Source organism: Myripristis murdjan, chromosome 12 (genome assembly GCF_902150065.1).
Source record: "Myripristis murdjan chromosome 12, fMyrMur1.1, whole genome shotgun sequence".
NCBI classification, from domain to species: Eukaryota; Metazoa; Chordata; class Actinopteri; order Holocentriformes; family Holocentridae; genus Myripristis; species Myripristis murdjan.
The window spans coordinates 23,237,403-23,261,346 of NC_043991.1; the positions used below are offsets into that span (position 1 = coordinate 23,237,403).

At 39.7% G+C, this 23,944-nt stretch overlaps 2 protein-coding genes across 5 annotated transcripts; both read right to left on the minus strand.

Annotated features, from left to right (window-relative positions):
• Nucleotides 1-769: 769 nt before the first annotated feature.
• klhl8 (kelch-like family member 8) lies at nucleotides 770-14,982 on the minus strand. 4 transcript variants are annotated; one of them, XM_030065182.1, is made up of 13 exons: nucleotides 14,897-14,982; nucleotides 11,584-11,767; nucleotides 11,011-11,230; nucleotides 10,602-10,663; nucleotides 10,068-10,233; nucleotides 9,516-9,836; nucleotides 9,110-9,296; nucleotides 8,793-8,936; nucleotides 6,704-6,815; nucleotides 5,026-5,194; nucleotides 4,428-4,587; nucleotides 3,475-3,676; nucleotides 770-2,731 (listed from the first exon to the last, which is right to left on the minus strand). In XM_030065182.1, the coding sequence occupies exons 3-13, from the start codon at nucleotides 11,206-11,208 to the stop codon at nucleotides 2,608-2,610; spliced, it is 1,845 nt and encodes a 614-aa protein (XP_029921042.1). In that variant the 5' UTR covers nucleotides 11,209-11,230; nucleotides 11,584-11,767; nucleotides 14,897-14,982; the 3' UTR covers nucleotides 770-2,607. The 4 variants fall into 4 exon arrangements, with proteins under 4 accessions (XP_029921042.1, XP_029921041.1, XP_029921043.1 ...); XM_030065181.1 differs by lacking the exon at nucleotides 11,584-11,767 and having other exon boundaries at nucleotides 14,897-14,980; XM_030065183.1 differs by lacking the exon at nucleotides 11,584-11,767 and having other exon boundaries at nucleotides 14,827-14,954.
• Nucleotides 9,491-23,672, minus strand: LOC115368820 (solute carrier family 10 member 6-like). Its single transcript, XM_030065186.1, has 7 exons — nucleotides 23,275-23,672; nucleotides 22,114-22,232; nucleotides 21,477-21,565; nucleotides 21,104-21,279; nucleotides 20,313-20,470; nucleotides 18,550-19,027; nucleotides 9,491-9,501 (listed from the first exon to the last, which is right to left on the minus strand). The coding sequence occupies exons 1-6, from the start codon at nucleotides 23,640-23,642 to the stop codon at nucleotides 18,879-18,881; spliced, it is 1,059 nt and encodes a 352-aa protein (XP_029921046.1). The 5' UTR covers nucleotides 23,643-23,672; the 3' UTR covers nucleotides 9,491-9,501; nucleotides 18,550-18,878.
• Between the last annotated feature and the right edge of the window lie 272 nt (nucleotides 23,673-23,944).

Consider the following 23,944-nt stretch of genomic DNA (forward strand, 5'->3'; position numbering starts at 1 on the left):
AAGCTTTTACACAAATTTCATGTATCAAAAAAGATCATAGCCCCCAGTAAATATAATAAATGCAATAAATGCTAGATACATTTCATTCAGCATTTGTTGTGTGCCAAGTGATTTTTATTATACTGCCTAGTATATGTTAAGTACTTTAGTGTGAACTGTGTAATGTATGTAATTTATAGAATATGTGCACTTATCAACCTAATTACTATTCTTATGATACATAACATTTAGCATTCCTGAACAACACAAACTATCAGGATATGCAACCAATTCCATCAGAAGCTGAATGATCTGTCATTGGGAAATGTGCATGACATTTGAATGAAAACAAAATCTCAAAGTCCACAAGAGGCAGATTATAACAGCTGCATGTTAACTGTCTGTAAATGTTATATAGCCAAAACTCTGCCTTGTTACATTTGTTACTTTTTAACTGAAGCACATGTTACAAGACAATAGCAGCGTATTTGAAGTAATCAAATTGTCATTTATGCAGTATATTGCAGCAGGCACATCAAACTATGATGAGCATATTTGCAGTTCTGCATATTTCTGTGGTGACTTTTCATAATTAAAAAGTTAATTTTAAATCATAAAAGTTAATTTTATGATTGGGCCCTTACAGTAGTTAACCAAGAATTCCAAACTTGATTGGTGTAAGTTTTTTTTTTTTTTTTTTTTTTTTTTTGGCATCAAGATAGGGCTCATCTTCACTGCAAGGCAACTTTCATAACCAACTCAGAAAAACAGGACAAATATGGCGAGTAAACATGATGCATAATTTTATTTTATTATACCAATGCCATGTAAATGAATAGCACACAATTGAAGCAGTCAAAGGAGGAATGGTAACAGCACAAAACACAACCAGGTTGACTAAATTGCACTCATATTGATTATAGAGGAACACAAGCTGTGTAGCAATGTTTTTTTTCCTTCTGAGTATGTAAATAATATCTGTTTAAAAATCATCATTTTCTCAACCTATTGTGAAAAAAAAAAATTAACAGAGTTGCAAGAAATGCCTTCAAATTCCTTACATATGCCCCAAATCAGCATGAGAGTTCAAGAGCCATCTTCAAACTCAAAGCCAAAGAAATGCAAGTATTGTCAAGACATCTGGAAAAAAAAAAAAAAAAAAATCACTACATAAAATTCTTATTTCATGACAAAAAAAATATACCCAAACTTCACATCTATTCTAGGAAAATAGTGCACAGCAATGGATTAGATAATGTAGAAAAGAAGAACACCAAAGATACACCTATTTGGTAATACAAAATTCCATATATTAAAATATATCTGAACCAATTGCCAGAGAGAAATCTCAGTCTAATCTCATTCACATCTGAAAGCACTCTTGATTAGGATTCTGACAGTCCAGCTATCGTCAAACACAAATTCTGAAGTTGAAAATCATTTCCCTGCCAGCTTCAAATAGATCTCCACAGATGTCTACGTAACAACTTTGTAAATCGAGCAGAACTGGTGGGCTGCAGGGTATTGCTCTATCAATCTACAGTCGTGCTTTTCTCAGCTCTGAGGTAAGGGAGCGATATGACTCAGCAAAAGGTTGGACCAGCAAAAGTTTGCATCCGTAGCTCTCTCTAAAAGCTTCACACAAGTTCCTCTGTTTGGCACTTGCAGCGCTAAGATTCCTTGGGCCTGCCACGTGCTAACCAACGACCGGCTGTCCCAATCAGCCGACAACGATTGTACAAATGCATTTACACCCAGCTGCACCGCTGGGGTGCGATCCAGCATACTGCAGTGGGACCTGCTGATAAGATAACTCTAAAATCCATCTTCGAAAATCAAAACACCATGCCCATGATGCCTTTGCTTATCCTGACACGAGGCTGAATAAGAAGCATCTTGTGGACGTGGGTGAGGTCAACCTGCCGAGTTCACACAGACTCGTGAAAATATTAGTTTTCTAACTGCACTGCAAAATAGGAGATGAGTGTTACAGTATGAATATTCTCTAGTTTGTGAGCCTTCTCTGGGTAATGAAAACTATAGAGCCAAAGTGCAATCCAGGTACAGTCTCAAGCAAAAAGCCTTTGAAAAGCGTTCATACTGGCCCACTATGTAATCCAGGTTAATAATGTGGAGTTTGTAGGTTAATATAGTAGTGCTGATTATGACTCATTTCTACTCAAAGAGGCCGGTACTAGACTCAGCTACCATTTTTCCCTTAATAATAATAAAAACAAAAAAATCAAACAAACAAAAAAAAAATCTATGTCAAGGCAGTCAAATAAAAAGAAGCTAGAAAATACAGTACTAGATAATACATCACTGAAATGCAAATATCACAAACAGAATAAAAGAAATCTTTGTTTCTTTTTCTTAGAGGGCTCAGAGAAGACTTCAGGTGACTTCAGATGTCCACATGATTAAGTCTGAAATATCACCATGATATTCCTCAGTCACTGTGTGTAGACTGAACGCGAGCGCTGCTGTTCAGTCTGACATAATGTCTGTCACGTCTTTGTGACGGTGCTGTAATGAGGGGATATCACTCTGGACTGTGGGGCTGGACGGGGTGCTTGGCAAATCAGATCTGCTGGAGGCTCAGCAGTCACCTGGGAAGCGGAGCGTCAGTCACATGCAGTTGACCACGTTGCTAGAGCCCTGGCCCACATCCCTGATTTGGCTGATGTGAGAGGAGCAGACAGCCACCCCGGCCCCGGCCCGGCAGTGGGACACTGAGCCCACCAGCTCCCACCTGGAAAGGAAACAGAGAGGAAGATGAAGATATGAACATAATGATAGTCGTCAGACGCACAGCAGCCTGTAGAACGCAGTAGGTAACTACAGACACCATTAAATGCTCAAATGAGCATGATGTCAAAACATCAAAGAATTCCCACGTGGGTGGACAGCTTGTTCATATTACTAAGTACTTGTTATTTTATTACATAACAGGAGTTTAAAAACAGAATCACAGATGTGCATGTGAAAGGGAGCTGGAAGCAGAGATGTAAACTTTTCAGGATATGATACAGACACAGCTTTTCATATTCGTCTAGTAAATCTCCAATTATAGGCATTACAGCTCCAACAGTTATCTACCTGAGGGATCTTGTGGCCCCTTGTTCACAACCATGGTGATTTGCTTCATTAATAGATTTTGATTTGATCGCCACAAGAATAATTTGATGATCCCTCTTTCCACTGCAGTGGCTTAAGTCATGTCCAAATTAATTTTAACCATGATTCTGATTTTTAATTGTAATGAACTGTAATTTTATAGTTTTACTGTACTGGATGAATGTTTTTTTTTTTTTTTTTAGGTATTAATGTGTTGGTGACTGCTAGTAGACTGCTAGTAATATGTCAAAAATCGTCTTTTATCATCCTGAGATTAATGTTTTTTTGTGCACAGTCTGTGTTGAATGAATTTATGAATGAATGAATGAAAAACACTACATGTCATGCAGTCTTGGTTCATCTCTTTGTCTTTCTAACCTGTTCATTCGAGGCTCGAAAGCCTCCACTGTGTTCAGGTAGATGTTCCCATTGTGGCCACCGACTGCAAACACCCGCCCCATTACGGTGGCCACCCCGACTCCACCGCGGGGCGTTGTTAGCTCGGACACATACTCCCAGCGGTGCATCCGTGGGTCAAAACGCTCCACAGAACTCAGGGGCGAGTTGTCGTCAAAACCACCTTCAAGAAGCACAGGAAAGTCAGTGAAATATCACTGACAAAGAGCGACATGTAGGGAACAGTGCCTTGGCTGTGTGAGGAACGGTGTAAGTGACAAGTGGCATATATGACATTACTGCACGTAGAAAAGATTCCAAGTTATGTGAAACCAGGAAATGATGTGCTCGGGTATAAAGGTACCAGCCGTCAACAGTCATTTGCTCTGAGTGAGATGATGTTGCTACTTAACGAGCAGATACCCATATGAAGCCACAGCTGGTGACTAAGCAAAAGTGGCACAATAAAAAGTCTGTCTGTATGTATTCTCTGTAATCAGTAACCAGAAAGCTTTACAAAACATAATCTTTTCTCTTTCTTGATTCATGGATTTGTGCATAAAATTGCAGGGTGTGGACAAGGGAGGCATGTGACCTGCCTGTCTCAAAGCATAGCGTCCAGTAAGGAGGAACACACACTAATAAAAATACTGGCACACTGGAAAAATTAAAATCAAACTCTGATCCTCCCAGTCACTGCAGTAGGGGTGTGGGCGATGGAGCAATGTGGACAAAACAAATCTTGTCAGTTCATTTCAAATAATACCAACTTCTTTGTCATTCATACTACATATCCCTTTGACTGTAGGGCTTGTAAGCCATATGAGGAATATCTAGCTCAAGCTGGTCATCCATGTCGTTAGATCTAAAATAAATGAATAAGGGTGTTTGGAATCCATCAAATTATTCCTTGTATGTTTGCATGTTTCTCTCACCCACTACATAGAGGCAGCCATTCAGTTTGCTGACTCCATTTCCAGCCCGTCGCTGGCCCATCTCCTTGACCTCTGTCCATTTGTTGAGGTGAGGGTCAAAGCGCTCCACACTGGACAGAGATGCCACGCCATCGTTGCCCCCCACAGCGTACACGTAACTCTGGCAACGAGAGGTTAAACAGTGGTGAAATAAAATGCAGTAGAAGCATATTGTGATGATACGGTGATACTGGGATATTGTGACACACAAGTCTGTTGTCTAAACTGATGATAAGTGAAATCTTGCTTAAAAACTGACAAGATTAGGCACAATAAATTATTGTGCCTAAATTATTGTGATAATTTGAGAATAGAGTTACTATTAAATTACTATTTGGTTCACTGGGGTTAATATGAATTATTTAATATTCCATTTTGCACACATAATAGAGTCATTTAGTACTGTGAGTAGTGTGACTGTCTTGAATCATATCACCCTTCCTTAACATCAACAGCTGCTGTATTTCTAAAATAAACACATCTATCCCATTTGTTAGGCTGTGAGATACTGAGTAAATGTGTGTGGGTCAGCTGGACTGGCTATCGTGCACAGTCATACCCCTAATGCCACAGATCCCACTCCTCCTCTGGGTGTGTTCATGGGAGCTACGGCACTCCAGCGGTCGCTTTCAATGTCATAACGCTCCACATCGTTGAAGCATGAGTTGTCATCCAGACCTCCAATAGCATAGATAGGACCACCAAGAGCTGCCAGGGCTATACCCCTCCTGAGACAAACGCACACATCCTTGATCATAGCAGATATTGAGTAAATTATGTAAAAAAAAAAAAATAATAAAAAAAAAAACATGATCCAATAAAGCCAGTTATAGAAACAGTAAAGTTGGTACCATTTTGACTGAAACGGTACAATGGGAGAAAATTGTGCTTAAGCTATTAATTTGTCCTGTTGGTGCAAAGCCAGAATTTTGTTATATAGCTTTATACTGTATGAAGTAAGGTTGTTAGTCTAAATTACAAGGTGAGACTGGAACACAAGACACAAGATTTTTTTTTGCCAATATCAGATATTGGCAAAAAAAAAAAAAAAAAAAAAAAAAATCTTGTGTCTTGTGTTCCAACTGCATAGAGTATCAAGAGAGCATCAGAGAGCATCAAGTCTCTTGTATGAACATATTATTATGTCTGCTCGTATTATGATGCTCTACTGGCAGATGCAGACATAAAATTCAGTGCTTTTCAAAATGTATACCTTCATTGGGCAAAAAACCCAAAACAAAAACAAAATAACACTTGAGATATGTAAAACATGCCATATTTATTTCTATATAACACTTTTGTTCAATCAACACTGTAAGATTCATCCTACTTAAACAGGCTGGGATGCCACAACCAGGGCAAATTTGGCCTATTTCACATATCAGCCAGTTATATCAACAGAAATTTTAATTTTGGGCCGTTGCCGACATTTTATTTTAAAGCTGATATCGGCCAATACCACAGACCTGCTGATATTATAGTGCATACCTTTTTAAAAGAAAATGTGTTTTTTGTTCCTTTTATGACTGAAATATAAAGTGTTTTAAACAGCAGTGAGTGAGTGGACTCACTAATGCTAGAACTTTCCCCTCTCTGATGCAGTTGGCATTCTTTGGTACAAAGTGCTCACAGACTGTTGCCAGATTGTAAAACACAGGGGCACTGTGCACTGTTTACTGGCATCATATTACATTATTTCTGGGTTATTAAGTTCAAAATTCTCACAAGTAACCTCTTGCTGACAACAGGAATATCCCATGGCAAGAGATGCTTACAGCTACGGGTCTTCAGTGAGCAGAAACTGTCAGATTATTAATTTTTTTCAAACAAAACACACATCTGGACTAAAAGCGTAACAAGGAAGAGCAGCTCACAGACTACCAGCCTTGCTTCATTTCTAAAGCACACCGGCTAACTCAAACAGGCAAGCAGAGGAGCAGGCAAACAAGTAGGTGAAAGTAAAAGAGGCCAACAAAGAAAACAAACAAAAACACTTTACAAAAAAAAGATTACTTAACATAGAAACTTTAAATGTAAAACCGAAATTACTCTCAGGGTGTAACGTATAAATATTTTCTTGGATTCCAGTATAATGGGTATACTCCACAATGTTAGAAATGACTTAATATTGTTTTTTGGTCCTTGCATCCCCACTACAAACAGACAGAACACTCTCCTACAATGTGAGCTGTAACTAGAGAGACCGCTTCACATTTAGTCTTAATGTGTATATGTACCTCTTGGTGTTCATGGAAGCTTTCATCATCCACTTGTTGGTGAGGGGGTCAAACATCTCCATGTTGCCTAAGTGTTCGCTGCCATCATGGCCCCCAACAGCATACACCTTGCCTGAGGAGACAAATGTCCAACATGCAGCAGTCAGGACCTTCTTTCATAAAAGGTACTGAGAACAGGAGCGCACACCTGAGACCAGATATGAAGCTCAAGCTATATGATCATGTGACCTGATCACTGAATGTAAACACTACAACCTTTTACACAAATTGACCAGCGATCATGTTCTGCTGGTGCAGCTGATGTGGCTGCTGCTCCTGGCAATCTAGTGGCCGCTGTGGTGAGTCACGGCAGCCCTGTAGCTGGGACCAGCTTCATGGTGAACAAGAGCTTTCTTGCTGCTACTCCCATGTGAATTTTTTTGTCATGTACAGCACAGAAGCACATGCCCAGTTCTTAGCATTCTCCATCCATTTCATCTATCCAAATCTATGTGTACTCGGATTAAGCGATTAAGCAAATTTTATTTTCCAATTACAATTCTTGCTTCTGACAATTATGAAAACAAGGTAATCGAGATAAAAGGATTATTGTGCAGCATTCCTTTTCAAAATGATGCTCTTATTGTTTCTTGTGTTGTAAATCCAGCACACCCTTTTCTTCTTCCAGCAGTGTGCTCTTGCCCCTCCATAAAAGCCAAAATTCATCCTCAGCCCGGCTGTGACATATTTATATTTACAGTTCAAGGAAATCTACAATTGAAGACCATTTTTTAAGTTCAATAAATGCAATGTTTCCAAAGTCAATGAATAATCATGTTAAATAATGGTGATTTCAATATTAACCAAAATAATCATGATTATGATTTTTGTCATGACTGAATTTTTTAAACACCTCTCCAAACTGATGTTGTCCCTCAACGGCTTTTCTTAGCCTAGCTTCACTGTTGTAATGCTGTGGTGTTTCAGTGGTGCAATGCCGGCTACACAGCTCTGGCAGGAACTCAAAGGCTTATGAGTGAAGGTAGGCTGCTGCTAATTGAGTAAGACATTGCCATAGTTGGACATAACATTGTGTAATAATGCTTTACATGACTATATAATTGCATAAGTGGCAGCTACAAATGTAACCCACCTGAAAATGGGTCTTGCTAGTATGGCGACAAACAGCAGCTCGGACTGTTTTGTAAATCTAAAACAGCCGTATGCCAACTTAGTGCCAGAGAACTGCACTGTCCTGCATAATACTGGCATTTGTTGAAATTTCAGGAAAACAAACCTAACTGAACTTGGGGTTATGAGTGTCATGAGTGTGACAGGGAGTTATTTTAACGGGCTGCTTACGATGAAGACCAGAGAAATCTGTTCTTTGTGTTTGTCCCTGTTAATTAATTAATGTTTCAGCACAACACTCGACAGCTGTCTGTCAACAAGACATGTTATATTGCCACATGTCTCACTTACAACTTGGTGAAGACATAAGTGACAGGTTCTGTCAACTGCAAGGGTAAAGAGTCGCTAGCGGACTTGTTACTTCCTCTGCAAACACGGCTGTTGCTGATGAAATAACTGAATCTGATGGATTTTTTGTATGTTCAAACAGGCAAGGAACTGGTGAGCATTATCAAGGCGAAGAAACCCATCCAAACACACAACAATCATCCACAGTGACATGAATGCCCTGCAACACTTTATCTACTCAAAAATCTCGCATTTCTTTCAAGAAACAGCTGTTAGGAGTGTTGAGCAGCCAAGCATAAATGAAGCTTCATTGCATGTGCACTGAGTGATAATGTCCTTATTCTAAAGACATGACATCTGAGGTGTCTATGACTCAAAAAACGTAGAAAATGACTATGCCTAGATTATTTTACTTTACACTGTTGTTCAAGCTCGTATGCACTCATTTTCTATACACTCATCTTCCCTTTCTTTTTCATCTTCAAATAAAGGCCTTAAATTTATCACCATCTGCAAATGTTTCCCTAAGCAATTCAGTTTTTAAACCCATTGGATTATGTTCCCATGCAAGGCATTGTCTTTTACTTTCTGCAGGGTCACTGTCTTTCTTTCTCTGCAACAACCTCCTTACCTCCAACAGATATCACTCCCACGTGCCGTCGTCTACTGTTCATCTCAGGGCCAAAAAACCAGCTGTTCTTGGTAATGGAATAGCACTCGATGCTGCGAAATGGGTCACCGGAACCGCCCCGACCACCCACACAGAACAAAACACCTGAAGAGATGGTTGGAGGGCAAAAAGAAGAGATATAGCGAGAGAAAGTATGCAAGACTTTCTACCCAGACAACCTCTAGAAAACTTGCCATACCAGTTGCTGAGAGTTACTAAAGGTTCTAAGATATTAAATGTTACACATTCAAAGCCAAACTCCAGCTCCTAAATCCCACCTGCAGTGTGTTTCCTGGGTGTGGTGCGGACTGAATATTCAAAGTCTGGCACCACCTTGTTGCTGAGGTGCAGGTGGTAGTTCCTGGCTTCGTCCAACAGGTCGCGACAGCTCAGGTTACCTTTGATCATCTCCTCCTTTGCCACTGTTCCTGTCAGGAATTCCACTGGGAGCAGGGGGAGGCGAACCTGAAGGAGAGATTGACATATATTTGTATGAAACTATCAAGCTTACATTAAAGAAATAAAGTAGCCCACTTATGGACAAAATCAAGTCTAACATCACTAGAGCACATAGGCACAGGTCTTTTCCCTCTGACACAGATACAAAACACAAGAGAGACAACTGTTACCCACCTGAGCCCCAACCAGCTCTATCCTCATAATGCAGTGTCTGTATTCTCTAACCTGAGACATGATCTGGTCCAGCCAGGTCTCGTGGTGCTGTGGATTTGCTTTAAGCCATTTGATTGCCGCGTTGTACACTTGTGTCTCTGAATGAATGTTCAGCTCACTGGAGGACAGCAGTGTGCGCAGGTGCTGGGGTGAAACACAGGGGAAGTCCTCACACTCCACCACCTCACAGAAGTGCTCACAGGCATAGCGGTCAGCCATGTCCATCAGGTCCACTCGATTATGGCTCTCAGCAAACGTGCGCACTGCTAGGCAGTTGGTGGGGTGGAAGTGGGCCTTCATGTACTCGCAGCAAGCCCTTGCTACCAGCTCCACCTAAAGGATTCAGGCATTGAAACTCATTTTACACTCTCTTGATGTATCAGAGAACATATTTTCAGTCCACAATTGCTTCATCTTTTTCAACTGCTCAGTGACTAAAGGTCTCAATATCACTACATTTTATTTGTTCTGTGAAATTTCATGCATGCCAAACTCACATGAACAAGGTGAATAAATTGTCTATGCACACACACCCATGGTTTGTTTGCATGTGTGTATTCTCACCTGAAGGATGCAAGCAGCATAAAGTAGTGGCTGAACATTGTCTACAGTTAAAGTGAGCCTGGAAGAGTAGGCAAATTGCACCAAGTCTTGAATGGCGTCACCATCAAAGTCCTTTATCTCAATCAGTTCCTGCTTGGCCTCAGACATCTCCGACAGGAACATGGCCCTGGAGGAAGAAGCAGCCTCTCAGACAGGGCTATCACACTAACTTCTACAGTCTGCATCAGTGGTATCCAATCACATGCCATGGAAAGCCAAGTATATATACTGTAGACTTTCATTTGATCTAAACAATTACTTATTTATTCTCTTTACCCCAGGCAGGGCATAGGGCTTCCACTTGTATTGCTCTTGGCCTTGCATGGCACATGCTTTTGGGCCACCGCACTAAATGATTCAGTTTTAACAAAACCTAGACAAGCAGAGTCCATTAAATTATTTTGGGAATGTGGCAGTCAGTAAAAAAATCTTCTCATTTTTCTATGCAGTAATGAAAGTCTGGTTCATGGAATAAAACATGAGGATAGAGTATACCTGAAGTAAGGGATGACACAGGCCAGCACAAGCTTGTGGCATGGTATCAGCCTACTGCCCACCTACCATGAGGACAAAGACACAGAGAAAAAGGGACAAAGAAAAAAAAATAAATAAAAATAAGGCACACAAGTATACTCATTTCCAGTCTAACTGTGGAGACAGGACAGACTCATTTAATTTCTGCAGCAGCTCAGATGCTGACACTAAATCAAACTGCAAACAGACTCCAACCCCACTCAACTTATAATTTAACAGAGAAAAAAAAAACAGCCTGTAAAGCCTCACATCTGTAAAATATTTTTGTCAGGCATTTTTTTATATAACTGAACAGAAAACAAAGGTCAGTTGAGCCATAAATTAAACTCAAAACAAATCTCTTTTCTTGGGTCCAAACAGAGTGACCTGCCTTCAGTGTGACGTCACAGAGCTCCCCTACTTCGTAGAAATGCCTGAGGGAGTTGTGGAAGTCCTTCCAGGCCTCATGGGCCTCAAACACAAAGGAACCATCAGGCTCACAGTCGGTCTTTGAGGCCCTGCTTCCAGGCCGCTTCTCCTTGGACTTAAGCTGTTTGGCATGGTCTGGCACCACATCCCCTGGTGCCATAGCGGTCTACAGAAATAAAACCCTTAACAGAGAGATGGCAGAGGAGAAGGGGCACATGAGAAACAAATCCCACCCATAAAACACTGTTTACCTCTTGCAAACACTAATCAGCAGCATCAATTTTAAGTGCCATTGATCCCATCATAGAAGAGCCACTGCCATACAAAGCACAGACTGTTCACAGCAGAAACTGCAACTAACAAAGGTACAAATACCATAACATTTGTGATGCCGCACTGGAGGGACCCCTCAACAGAGGGAAAACAGCAGCCTGGTGGCCAGAAAAATGTGGCCAGACACATTTCCTTAACTACTGTAGCTCCCTAGAGCATACTGCTGACAATACAGAACAACTCAACCTATGACAAATCCTACCTTTTGCTGAGTCTGATGAAAATCTCTGCAGTTGATATTGCTTTACTTGAGAACAACTCAAATCGGACTGCCAAAGGCACAGCTCCACCCACGCCTTACAGATGATGCACTGTCTCTCTTTAAAAGCTGTGTTTCTGCCACTGAATGGACTCAGTGTATCGCCCCTCATCATTAGTCCTCTCAGCTATAAGGGCACAAGACATTAAGTCCTATCACATGCACGGATGGTCAAAGACTCTCTCTATGTGTGTCAATTCAGAGGCTCATGGCTGGGCTTTATTTCTGAAAATGCTCAATTAAAACGTGAATGGACTTTGTAATACTTACTTGATCCAAAAGCATACTAACTCAGGTACAGTTTTGACACTTGAATGGCCTTACCATGTTAAGATCAGACAAAACTGTATTATTTATAGAGAATAATTTAATTGAGAATCAACAATTAAAAGCAAAACAATTAAAATCTATTGTATATACAGTGTATACCAAACCCTAACCCCAAATGACAAAATGCTAACAGCAACCTACTGTAACTCAGACAACCAGAAGCTATTTTTCTATGCAGTTTTGTGTCAGAAATGTGCACAAAGGTAGACTGAGCAGCAGTATACACTCATGGGGACCTACATTTGTCATGTCCAATTACTTCATCCACTTTCCAAAGGGACGAAACAATCATACAGTGTATTTACATGCACATTAGCTAATCGGGTTATTCCCCACGTACGGCAGTAATCTGATTTCAGAAATGCCTTTTAAATTAGAAAGCAGCTTTCCATTATCAGGTTAAAGGATTAAGGGAACCTCAACTGACACTGTTATATTTCTGCTGTAGAAGCCCGATTACTGGGCCATGTAAACCCTTACTCAGATTTCTAAACAGCTCATGCGTGTGCAAGAAAACAGAGTGGATAAGAAAACGCAGGGCTGGGCGATATGGACAAAATCAAATATGACACTATTTTTGGCTGAATATCTCAATATCAATATTGCAACACTACTACAGGGATGATGCTTTCACAAAATATTTACATACTTTTGATAAAAAGTCATTAGTAATGTGGATATGATGATCAAGCATGTAGATGCAAATAATAGAAAAGTGAGAACAGTCTAATAAGTTCAGAAAACTGCATCCCTTTACTGAGATGCAACCAGGAAAAGACAACAGCTTTACCATATCATGATATTAAAACATTTTGGCTCATATCACATAATATCATACTGATGTAGTGCCCAGCCCTTAGAAAACAATACAATGCTGAGGAGTATAAAAACTTCTGCTGTAGATGGTACAGACTTTCAGCTGCCCAAGTCTTGCTTCCATGGTATATCCTTTTGGATAGTGGGTTTATTAGCCAAATAATCTATGTCCTCTTCCCCAGCTTTTGTGGCTTTGTAACCTTCACTTGCTTTTGAGACACTACAGGTGAAGCAGCTTATGCCAAAGAAATAAAGGTATCAGCTTAGCCAACAGACCTTTTGATTTGAGGACAGCTGAGGTATTTTACAGACATGTATTTCCAAATATTACAGAGATGCAATATAGACACTGTTTAGGGTTATGGCATTTCTTGTGCCAAATGTTATGTAGTGATTTTCAAAGCCCCGTGTTATCCCAGCTGTAGGCACTTGCTTTACTGTTGTATTTTGAACCACCCACTGGTCATTGTGACCAGACTCCACCCTATAGTGCCTCCTATATAAATGTATGTCATTGTCCTTTGCTGAGTGCACTGTCCCCTGATTAAGGCCCTACTAGGCCCCAACAGCAAGGTTTTTAAAGCCCCCATGAAATGAACTCACTTTTACTTCCTGGAAAACAACAGTGACCTCACACAGCACCATGAGGCAAGAATCAAAATTAAAGCCAGTAACACCTTCACATATTTTTGGACATCAGCATCATCAAATAAAACTACACGACTCTCCCAAACTGATATCTCACTGGTTTACACTTTGGATTGAGGCACATGGAGATGTGTTGTGTCTTGCCCCAGCTTTCTGTGTCAAGAGCAAGTACAACAAAATCAAGGAAGTGAAATATCATTTCATGGGGTTTTGAAAGGGAACTGAAAGAAACTCATCTGCCAAATAGTGAATATGGGTTAAGATTATAACCATATTTTTCTGCTGAGGAGCTCAAATTCCTGAATTGTATTAGATTCTAAAAATGATTTCATGTGCTATAATGTAACACACCACATTTCAAACACTCCATTAACTACAATTAAAAGAATTTCATTTGTTGTAAAATCATACCTACTAGATACTAGACTTTTAGTTTAAAATGAGGTTATGTTTTTAAAACAGGCTCCTCTTCTCCCCTCATCCCTCACTGATGCAAACATCATTACAGCCAAGATGATGACACATTATAGTGATTTGCTTCCGCAGACTAAAGACACAGCCTATGTCGCACTAAATGCTTGGTGGAAAACAACCTGAGTGATCCTTATGAGTTACGACTCCAAGATCAAACAGAGATTGATTCAACAGTGTCCAGTGACTTAAACATGCTTTGTGAAGGCAGTATGCCCAATTCTCCAGAGCACATATTTCCATCATGTCAGCTTAAGCCACTATGTTGTAGCATCAAATCAGGATACCATTTGAGACATCCTGGCAGGCAAAACCCATATCCAGACAGCGATCAGTGATTGAAATCAACATCAAGGAGCACTTAAGAAAACCTGAAACTAGCTACTGAGATTTTAAAATCACGGATAAGATGTTTATTTAGGTAATAAATCCCCACTGACTTCTTCAGTAAATGGTGATATCTGTATAATGCCATGGCAATAGCACAGGTTCTGGGTTGTGAATAATTAAATAATTAAAAATGATGACAGGTGATATAAAAAAAAAAAATGCAAGATGAAAATATGCACCTACACGTCAACAGTTTGTGAGGCAAATCCAGTTTACAGGCTACCAGGCAGGCGTGCGTCCTGTATTCAGTGTAAACAACAGCAACAAACGCCACGACCCTTTACTGAGCCTCGTTTTTTTGTTTTGTTTTTAACTATTCATGCTTGTATTTTGTCCATGTTGCTCTATGAGGGTGGAGAACAAAACGAAACCATGTAAACCAGTGTAACGGAAGCAGTTAGCCATAACGCCACTTTGCAATCAGCAGCAAACAGGCAGGCTAGCCCACGTACGTTATGTTAGCTAACATTAACGCTAGCTGGCAACCCGCACCGGAATTACAATCATTAATTTCATACAAAAAACACAAACTTTGCAGCAGCACTTAGGACTAAATGCAGGATAATCGTCGCGGTAGATGAAACGCGATTTGTTTCGTTACCTCATCTCGCAGCAAAGAGTTAAAACGCCACTTTCATTCACGGCCACTCATCTGTGTGACTCACGGAGGAGACGAGTCTTTGGCAGTGGCACGTTTGTTGTTATTCCCAGTGCTTTCTGGGTAATGTAGTCCTACAGCATTCTCAAGCGACAGCTGCTGGAAAAAGGAAAATACAGAGTATGCGCCAGCTGTTTTACAGTGATTTAAAGATGCTCTACTGACAACTGCATTTCTTTATACTCAAAGTGGAACATGGCACACAGATATCAAAAAGTCAGATGTGAAAAGATAACAGATAGGCCTACATAAGGTATGGCATTAGAAGGAACTAAAAACAAAGGTCATTCCTAAACTCTGTGCATTTAAAATTTAATGCAATTTTAATTTGAACACTTTCTGAATTCTGTTAAGCTTGTCTATGATTTTAGAGGGCAGTGATGATGTGAATCTTGAGGCAAATGAGTAAAGTTAGCCATATCAGAAAATCATACTGATACTACATATCCCTATATGGAGCCCAAGAGGAACAATGAGAGGAAAAATACTATATTTATTTTTACGCCCAGATTTACTAAGTCGTGGCCACAAGATATAATTAAAAAAAAAAAAAAAAAACTTAAAATACTGTATTTTTCTCAAGTTGTACAAATTCTGGGACAACCTGTAGTCTCAACCATCAGAATATGCAGAGTGAGAGTTGGCAAGAAGACATTGTGCTGCAGGAAATTACATCAATTTGGAGATGATGTTTCTATTAAGTGGGAACTTAGGTATATTCTTACATCAGAATTATAATGAATTTACACCTGGATTATATTCAAATCATTTACTTGTATATTCCATATGCAAACAAAAGGTCAAGTTTATTTGTGGAGTAATAAAAATGCTAAAATGTCTGCGTACTCTAAATATTTAGTGTTGCAACCACAAAAATGTGAGAGGGGCAGAAATTAGTATGTCAGTGGCTATTCTAAGGCTGGAAAACACTGAAAATTTGTGGATATGTTAAAAAAAAAAAAATTATACAGTCCCCAAATAAGCATAACAAAAACAGGGCTTGTCAATACTAAATACTGATTAGGATATGATGAGGATAAGGTATGACTGTTACTGTTTGTCTGACACAAGGCATTTCATAAAATAAAGACTTGTCGAGTGCTCAGATCAGACTTTGCACTGTTTAAAATAATTTAATAACATCCTCTAATCTAATCCTGTAAATGAGACATGATCAGATGACACATAAGAAGGACAAACAGACAAAAAATTGATGAATGCTTTTAGCTGATACACATATTTATGTAGATCCAAGGGCATGCACAAACACAACTGAGGCAAAGACAATCCTCCTGCTGTGCTGAAGGCCAGGATGTTGGGCCAGCCGTGGATGACATGATCTGACAACAGTTTGTGCGCAGTGCACCTGGCAGGCTGCCACACATCACAGGACACTGGCAGAGGACACACGCAGCCTGGACACAGCAGGTGATTTATTTTTTAACAGAGGGGACAGCCCGATGGGAGCAAACATCACATCACACACACACACACACACACACACACACACACACACACATGGAGTTTACCTCTGATGAGCAACAGATTTCATTGAACCTTGATTGAAAGGCCTTGAATCCATTCTTGTAAGTAAACTCTCTAATTTTATTTGTCCTCTGTCTCATTGAGCATTGAAGGCACTAAAGTGAAAAGAGATGGGCAGCTTAAGGACACAACTGCATGCTTTTGCACATAAATCTCATTTGTCATATGACTGTGTTAAGTATATTGGCCAGTAAAAGCTCACCAGATTATAGATTAACAGCATCTTCGTGCCCTGATTTCTTCATGTCAGTGTTGTGTCTCCATATTTCTGCTGTCATATTGCAAACACCAGAAATCTGGGACAAAACAATAAGACATAAGAACAAACTTTTCAATCCTTAAACACAGGGAAGGGTAAACATAGCTGCTTATCATTAGCTTTGTCTTAGCCCACAAGCCAAATACACATAGATACCTGAAATACTGCAATAAAAAAATGCCAAGTCATCCTCCCAACACCGTGATAGTGCACATTCATGTGTAATCTGAAAAACACCTGCACAAGTATGTGGTCTGATTGCTTGAGTATTAAATGTTTTAAGTTTGTGCATCTTCACTGTCACCTTCCCTTGCATGTTTTGGCCAAATGATTGCACAGATTAAATTTCACTTTGTCACATCAGTTTTCTTATGTCATTGTTAGTGAACATGTTACTGTCCATTGTATTTTGTCTCAGCACCCACTTCAGCCTCCTGCTCGGCCACCCTGGTGGGTGATCCCTCCTTGAACTGGCCCACCTGAGGTTTCATGGGTGCACTTGGAGCTGTGGTTTTCTGACTGGATGTAGCCACTGGGACTGAGAATGATGACTTTGACAAGACTTTGTGCTTGGATATATGTTGATTTCTCAGATGTGCATGCAGTTAAACATCACAAGGGATTCCATGTCTAGACGTGGACAACAGGCTCTGCTTCTTGACTTTGTTTGAGTTTGACATAGCATGGGTACCTGATGCACCATGAGAATGAGTCTGCTGTTCCTCTGGCCTTGAGTCCAAGTCCAGACATTGAATTCTAACATATGAACACTGGCTATTTAAAGTTTGTTACTTGAATCACATTTGCAGGGGGCGAAATTCATGGTGATTATGGATCAAGAAACTCATCTTAAAAATGTCAGGAACAAAAGCAGAGAGAAACAAATTTGGAAAAGACACAGTTCAGGAGTTACTGGCTGTTATGTGAAGTTGTGCCACCATCTGGCTGATCAGGGTCATTTTTATGCCCTGAGCAGGGAGATTTGAAACCTATCCATGAAATCAGATTTGTCTCTCATGAAACTTTAGGACTCATGTCTTGCTGTCTGTTTGCACATCATAGTCATCAGCTTTAAGCATTCCAGCCAAACAGTTACAAGTATCAAAATCCTGTGGACTAAGTCACTAAGGTCGGATTGATGGAAATGAATTAGATAGATGAGATATTTCCTACATTGATATGTTATCATGATGTATGTTTTTTTTTTTTTTTTTTTTTTAGATTTACAGGGTTTTTTTTATATATATATATATAATGTTCATTGCAAATGAGATTTCAACCTCATGGTGACTTCCAGATGAAATAAAGTATAAATAAAGACAAAGACAATACAACAGCATGGTCTTATTTTTAATGATGAGCAGTTCAAATACAAGATGGGATATCCAGCACTTTCTGTTTCTTTAGTTTTTTTTTTTTTTTTTTTTTTTTTTTTTGGTTGTTACAAATGTTTAACGTTAATAAAATGCATTTTAACAGATGCATATAGGCACTCAAGAACTGTGGGTAACATTGGTAGAAAAATAAGTAACAAAATAAATAACACCCTTTTACGACCTGTTCTACCATATAAGCAACTCAGTAAATTATACAGCCATAATATTATAAAATACAAAGATCATGATCAAATTTTAAATATAGGAGATTAATTGTGATAAACACAAGGTTTAAAATGACTGAAGCTCAGCCCTCAGCCCTCCTCCAAATCTACCTCCACAGTCATCACCAGTGTTGAGACATAACATGTTACATGTAATTAAACTGTAAAATAAATGTAACTGTAAGTGGTTACGGTTACTGAAAAAAAAAAAAAAAATACAGTTACTAATCAAAAAGTTGGTGATTACAAAGGGGTTACATCTGAATGTATTCTTTTTTGGTTAAAAAAAAAAAGTTTATTTGTAGAATATGACATTCATTCTGTGTTAGAAAAGTAATCAAAAGGTTATCAAATGTAAGAAGTTATATTTTGATGAACATATTTAAAGGGGTAATTAGTAACCTGTAACCCATTACATTTCAGAAGTAACCTTCCCCACACCGGTCACACCTGGTTCCCACACAGCCAGCCTCCATCAGTCTGTGTGTTACATTTGAATCGGACAAGTGTTGACCAGCTGTTCAGCTTGCAGTGCGAACAGCCTTGTGGTCATTTTCAAACCCCATGTTGATTTCCCCGTGGCCACTGTCGACGCCCGGTGCCGTCTGCAGCTCCTGTCCAGAGGCATCAGCTGTTCTGCGTAGGTGCATCTGTTTGTAGATCTGATACGCTGGGACAAATCACAAACAGGACACTGTCACTTATCAGGCTCCACACACAGACATGACTACAGTGACAGAAATCACACAGTGTGAGAACTGTATGCAGGGGCGCCGCCAGGATGTTTGGGCCCCATGAAAAAAAAAAAAAAAAAAAATATATATATATATATATATATATATATATATATATATATTTACTCGATGATGGTTTAATAATTTTAGTTTGTCAGGCAAGGGCCCTTGGAATTGTCCTAACTTTTCCCCCATATACGGCGCCCCTGTCTGTATGTGCAAAGTACGTTTTAAGGTTTGCTTTAGCCTGATGTTGTAGCAGAGGGGTTAAGGTGAGACACAAAGAGGATGGGACACCCGTGGGTCTGATGTCAGCTCTGCACAATTTTGTCTCTTTGTCCTTCACTTCATCCACAACTTCCTCCTGATCTGTTTGTCAAAGCTAGTTTTTTTGTATAATTCTCAAATACATGAATATCACACAAGGTTACACAATAAGTTTCACATTATAACAGACAAGTCAAGGACAATATTACAGACAATGTTTTTTTTTTCTTTTTTTGTATATTATATATATTGTGTATATTACTTTCTTTGTATTTTTCTTGGTACTTTTGTATATTTGTAAGAATTGTTTTGTATATTATATATATTGTATATGTTGCATTTTTTGTATCTTTTTTATTTGTGTATTATATGTGTGTGTGTGTGTGTGTGTGTGTGTGTGTGTGTGTGTGTGTGTGTGTGTGTGTGTGCATATAGTTCTTTTTTGTATATTTTTGTACATTTGTATACTATATATTGTATATATTTTTTTCTTATGTTTTTTTATATCTTTTGTATATTAATTATGGCTGTCATTTTTATTTTATTTTATTTTATTTCTTATTTTCTTTTTATGATTTATGTAATCTAATAGGAAGGTCAGTTGAAAATCCTCTGGAGATTTCCTCCTCCATAATTTTTGTTTTCTCTCCACCTCACAATCCTTATGTATTCAAATGTATTCATCCTTATTGTTCTGTTGTTTTTATTATTATCATGCACAATAAACTGAACTAAACACTGAATGCCACAAAGTTTACATTTATCTGGTAAGCCACGCCAGGACATTTTGACTAATACTGTGAATTATTTCCAGGTTCCACTGAGAACAGGTTTGAAGAATGTGTGAATCTGAATGAATGAAAACACAACAGGCGAGTCTATTCAACAGCATACTTATTGAGGAAAACAAGCACAAATATTGTTTTTTTTTTTTTGTTTTTCTTGTTATTTCACCTGTGACCAGCAGGAGGCCATTCAGCAGCTGGAAGGAGCCGTATATGAGGGGAAAGGTGAACATGTGGATCAGCTGCTCCGGCGGGAAGGAGAGCTGCAGCATGGTGGAGCAGATCTGCACATTCTGGGCTCCCGTCTCCATAGCGATGGTTCGGCATCTAAAATCATCAGTGTGACTGAGTGAAGGGAGCTACAGAGAGATTATTAAAAATTCCAATACAAACATTAATACACACATTTTCTACTCTACACTTGTACAGGTCAATATGGTTTTTATATGTTTTAAAATAAAAAAATATGAAGAAACGTGTAGCTGGGAGGGCTCTTTCTGCGGAAGATAAGCTAGTCTTGGCTAAAGCTGCTGTTTTTTAATTGCCTCTGTACTTTGCACATTCTTAAGCTTTGAATTTAACTGCATTTTTTATTATTCTGTAAAGCACTTTGATTGCTCCTGTACTTTTGCACATTCTAAATTCAACATCTTGTGCCTTTATTGTATTTTTATTATTCTGGAAGTCACTTTGAATCGCCTCTGTGTATGAAAAGGTGCTATATACCCAAAGCTGCCTTGTCCTGCCTTGCCTAAAGTGTTTTTCTCCCAAATGACATGAATCTGAAGCTAAACCCTGTATGAAGAGTATGGGGAAAAGTTTTTGCATGTCTTATGGATTAATAAGAATAATCCCACCCACGGTTCTAACGCTGGTCTTCTAGCACTGTATTAACACAAGTGCTCTTCTTGAATGTTACGCACAAATCTGGACTTTTCAGATTCAGCTTCCTGCTTTCACCTCGGCCACGGCTGCCTTAGGACGACAGCAATGATGAAGCTGATGCTGTAGCCAATGAGAGGGAAGACAGAGCCGATAATGAGGAGTGAGCTGTCTGTATACCAGGAGCCGCGATACAATAACGCGCTGGCCAGACCCACCACCAGCAGCAGGAGGCCTCCGACCACAGAGCCAACCTGCAAGAAACCAACCAGCTTAGCATGTCCACATGGTAAATCTCAGGAGCCAAGAAATATGAATCTACAGTCTACCACTTTAGACCTGTCAGGAGAATTTGATTGATGTTGGACAAGCCATTAAATATATATGAACAAAATCCACTTAAAATAGACCTAGATAAAGTATAGATTGAACAATTTAAAAAACAAAATACCCTCAGGATCATTTTTGCAGCTTTCGGCCACTTGTAGTTGACAGCGACACCACAGGCCACAGGCACAACTAAGGTGATAAGAGTGATGCCTACAACATAAAAACAGCAATTACGCATCAACAGGTCTGAGGAGGTATGCACACAATAAATACTGAATTCATGATGCTGAGAGGTATAAACATTTCTCTCATTTGAACTCTTGACAGCTAAAGGCCTGCTGGTTGTTTAGTGATGCAATTTGTCCTGTTTATTCTTTGCCTCTCCTGCAAAACATGGTGTGCTGATAAGAGAGCAAGATTTTTCATATTCTTCCAGCAGGACCCTGCTGTTGGCCACTCCTTTCCTGAAGCATGGTTGTGTAACTAAAGCAGTGCTGGTGTTAAAAGCACATTCCATACCAATAAGCATTCAGTCTAGACCAGTGATGTCTCAAGCTGCTGATTTAAAGAAAGAAACTGACAGAATATAGTAAAATTGTTCACGCCATAAATGTCTTTTGAGGGGCAAAAAAAGAATATACCGTGATAGTATGAGCTCTCTTTGGCTATGTTCAGACAGCCAGTAGAAAGTGGCCAAGATCTGATTTTTAGAGAATAACTTAAAAGAAAAACAACAACAAAACAAAACACATTCTTACCAATGTTAAAATATGGTATTTTGATGCTCCCTGCTTCCACCCAGGAATGAGTGTAGATGTAGAGGCAGAGTGGCATCATGCCCATGCCGAGCACTGTGGAGCAGCTGGTCATGGTGATGCTACATGAAGACAGGTGGGAGGAGCATTACATCATCGGGCTGGCCTGACCTTCCTGTAACACAGTGATCTGCAGCCACTGGAGCCTTCTCATGTGTTGTATCACTTAATGTCCTCTGGAAAGAAATACATACGGGGCCACTGGGCAAACAAAACTGCTACAATCATCCTTTTGTTCCCTTACTGGTGAAATTTATCAAGGCTATTTGATGAGAACAGGAAGGGAGCTAGAGGAACAGTAGAATGACAGTTAGGTGGAATTATCTCCTGAGTATGAGGTGGAAATATGGTATGTGTGTGTGTGTGTGTACATGCATGGTCCTTGGGTATGCAAATAATGAGATAATGTATGTTGTGACTGGGAATGCTTTTAAATGTAAAAAAAAAAAAAAAAAAGTATGTGATTTTAGAGAAACATGGTTGATTATGTCAATTAGGTTGTAAATGTGGATGTAAATCTGTCTTTTTTTTTTTTTTTTTTTTTTGCAGTACAATACTTTCCTTTTTGTCCAAAGCAATTCTCGCTGATGCGTGAAAATAACATCATCTTAACCTTGACCTTGGAATTTTGGGAGTAGCTTCCTCCCTTCTGGCATTGTCTCAACTGTGCACACATCTTCTTAGTTTCTATTTCATTATACCCCAGATCAGATCTATCTGCTTGATTAAATGTCCACAGATACTATTAGAAAAGTAAAGAGGAACAGCTATACTTGCAGGGAAACATCGTTCTGCATACTTCAGCTTCCCCTGAGCCAGAGATTTACTTTTTTTGTGACCAAATTTTAGCATTTTTTCCCCATTTGCTTTCATTATGGAGGAGGCGTTATGCTACAAAATTTACTTTTACAGCCGCTCTCGTCACACTTTAGACCACTGTGTGCTACATCTAAGTTATTTCCTCACCACTTTCTGTTCTGAACACTGTCAAAAATGTCATTCATACAACACAGACACCATTCATGGAGGGGGAGAAAAAAAGATTGAATGGCAAAAAGCATGGAGAATACCACAAGCAGATAGGGATTACAGTGTTTTCTGTACCTGAGGTCCATGTCTCCGTCAAGCCAGTATGTGATGATGTTGGAGATGATCCCTCCTGGACAGCACCCCATGATGATGACTGCCACTGCCTGGACAGGCTGCACGCCGAACCCAGTCGCTAGCAGATATGCTGTGAGGGGCATTAGGCCAAACTGGCAGATGAAGCCCACCAGGATGCCCCAGGGCTTGCGCAGGTGGAACCACAGCTTGGGCACCTCAACCGTGCACCCCAAGGAGAAGACCACCATGGCCAGCATGATGGTCAGCACCACACTCAGGGTCCTGTGGAGTCCACTGCCAAGCCCCCCAGGCTCATCAACTAGAGATCCATTTCCCACTGTGGTATCTAAACTGCTGTTGTTCAGCATGATCAGCAATCAGCAATACTGGAGAAGGGAACACATGACCCTCTGCCTGTCTCAAGCTTCCCTCCCTTCCCTCTACCCATTTGTCAGCTCCGCCTCTATTCAACAATTTAACCTCCCTCCCTGGGCCTGTAATAAATGGTTGTTCTATGGAATGCCTGTTGCCACTGGAAACCAAGCCGATTAACTCAAGGCTTCTGTTTTTTTTCTCTCTCTCTCTCTCAACAGAAATGAGGGTTAAAATACAAGCCCAGCCCCAGGTGTATTTGAGTTCAGGTGAACTTTTCTGACAAATGTGACCCAAA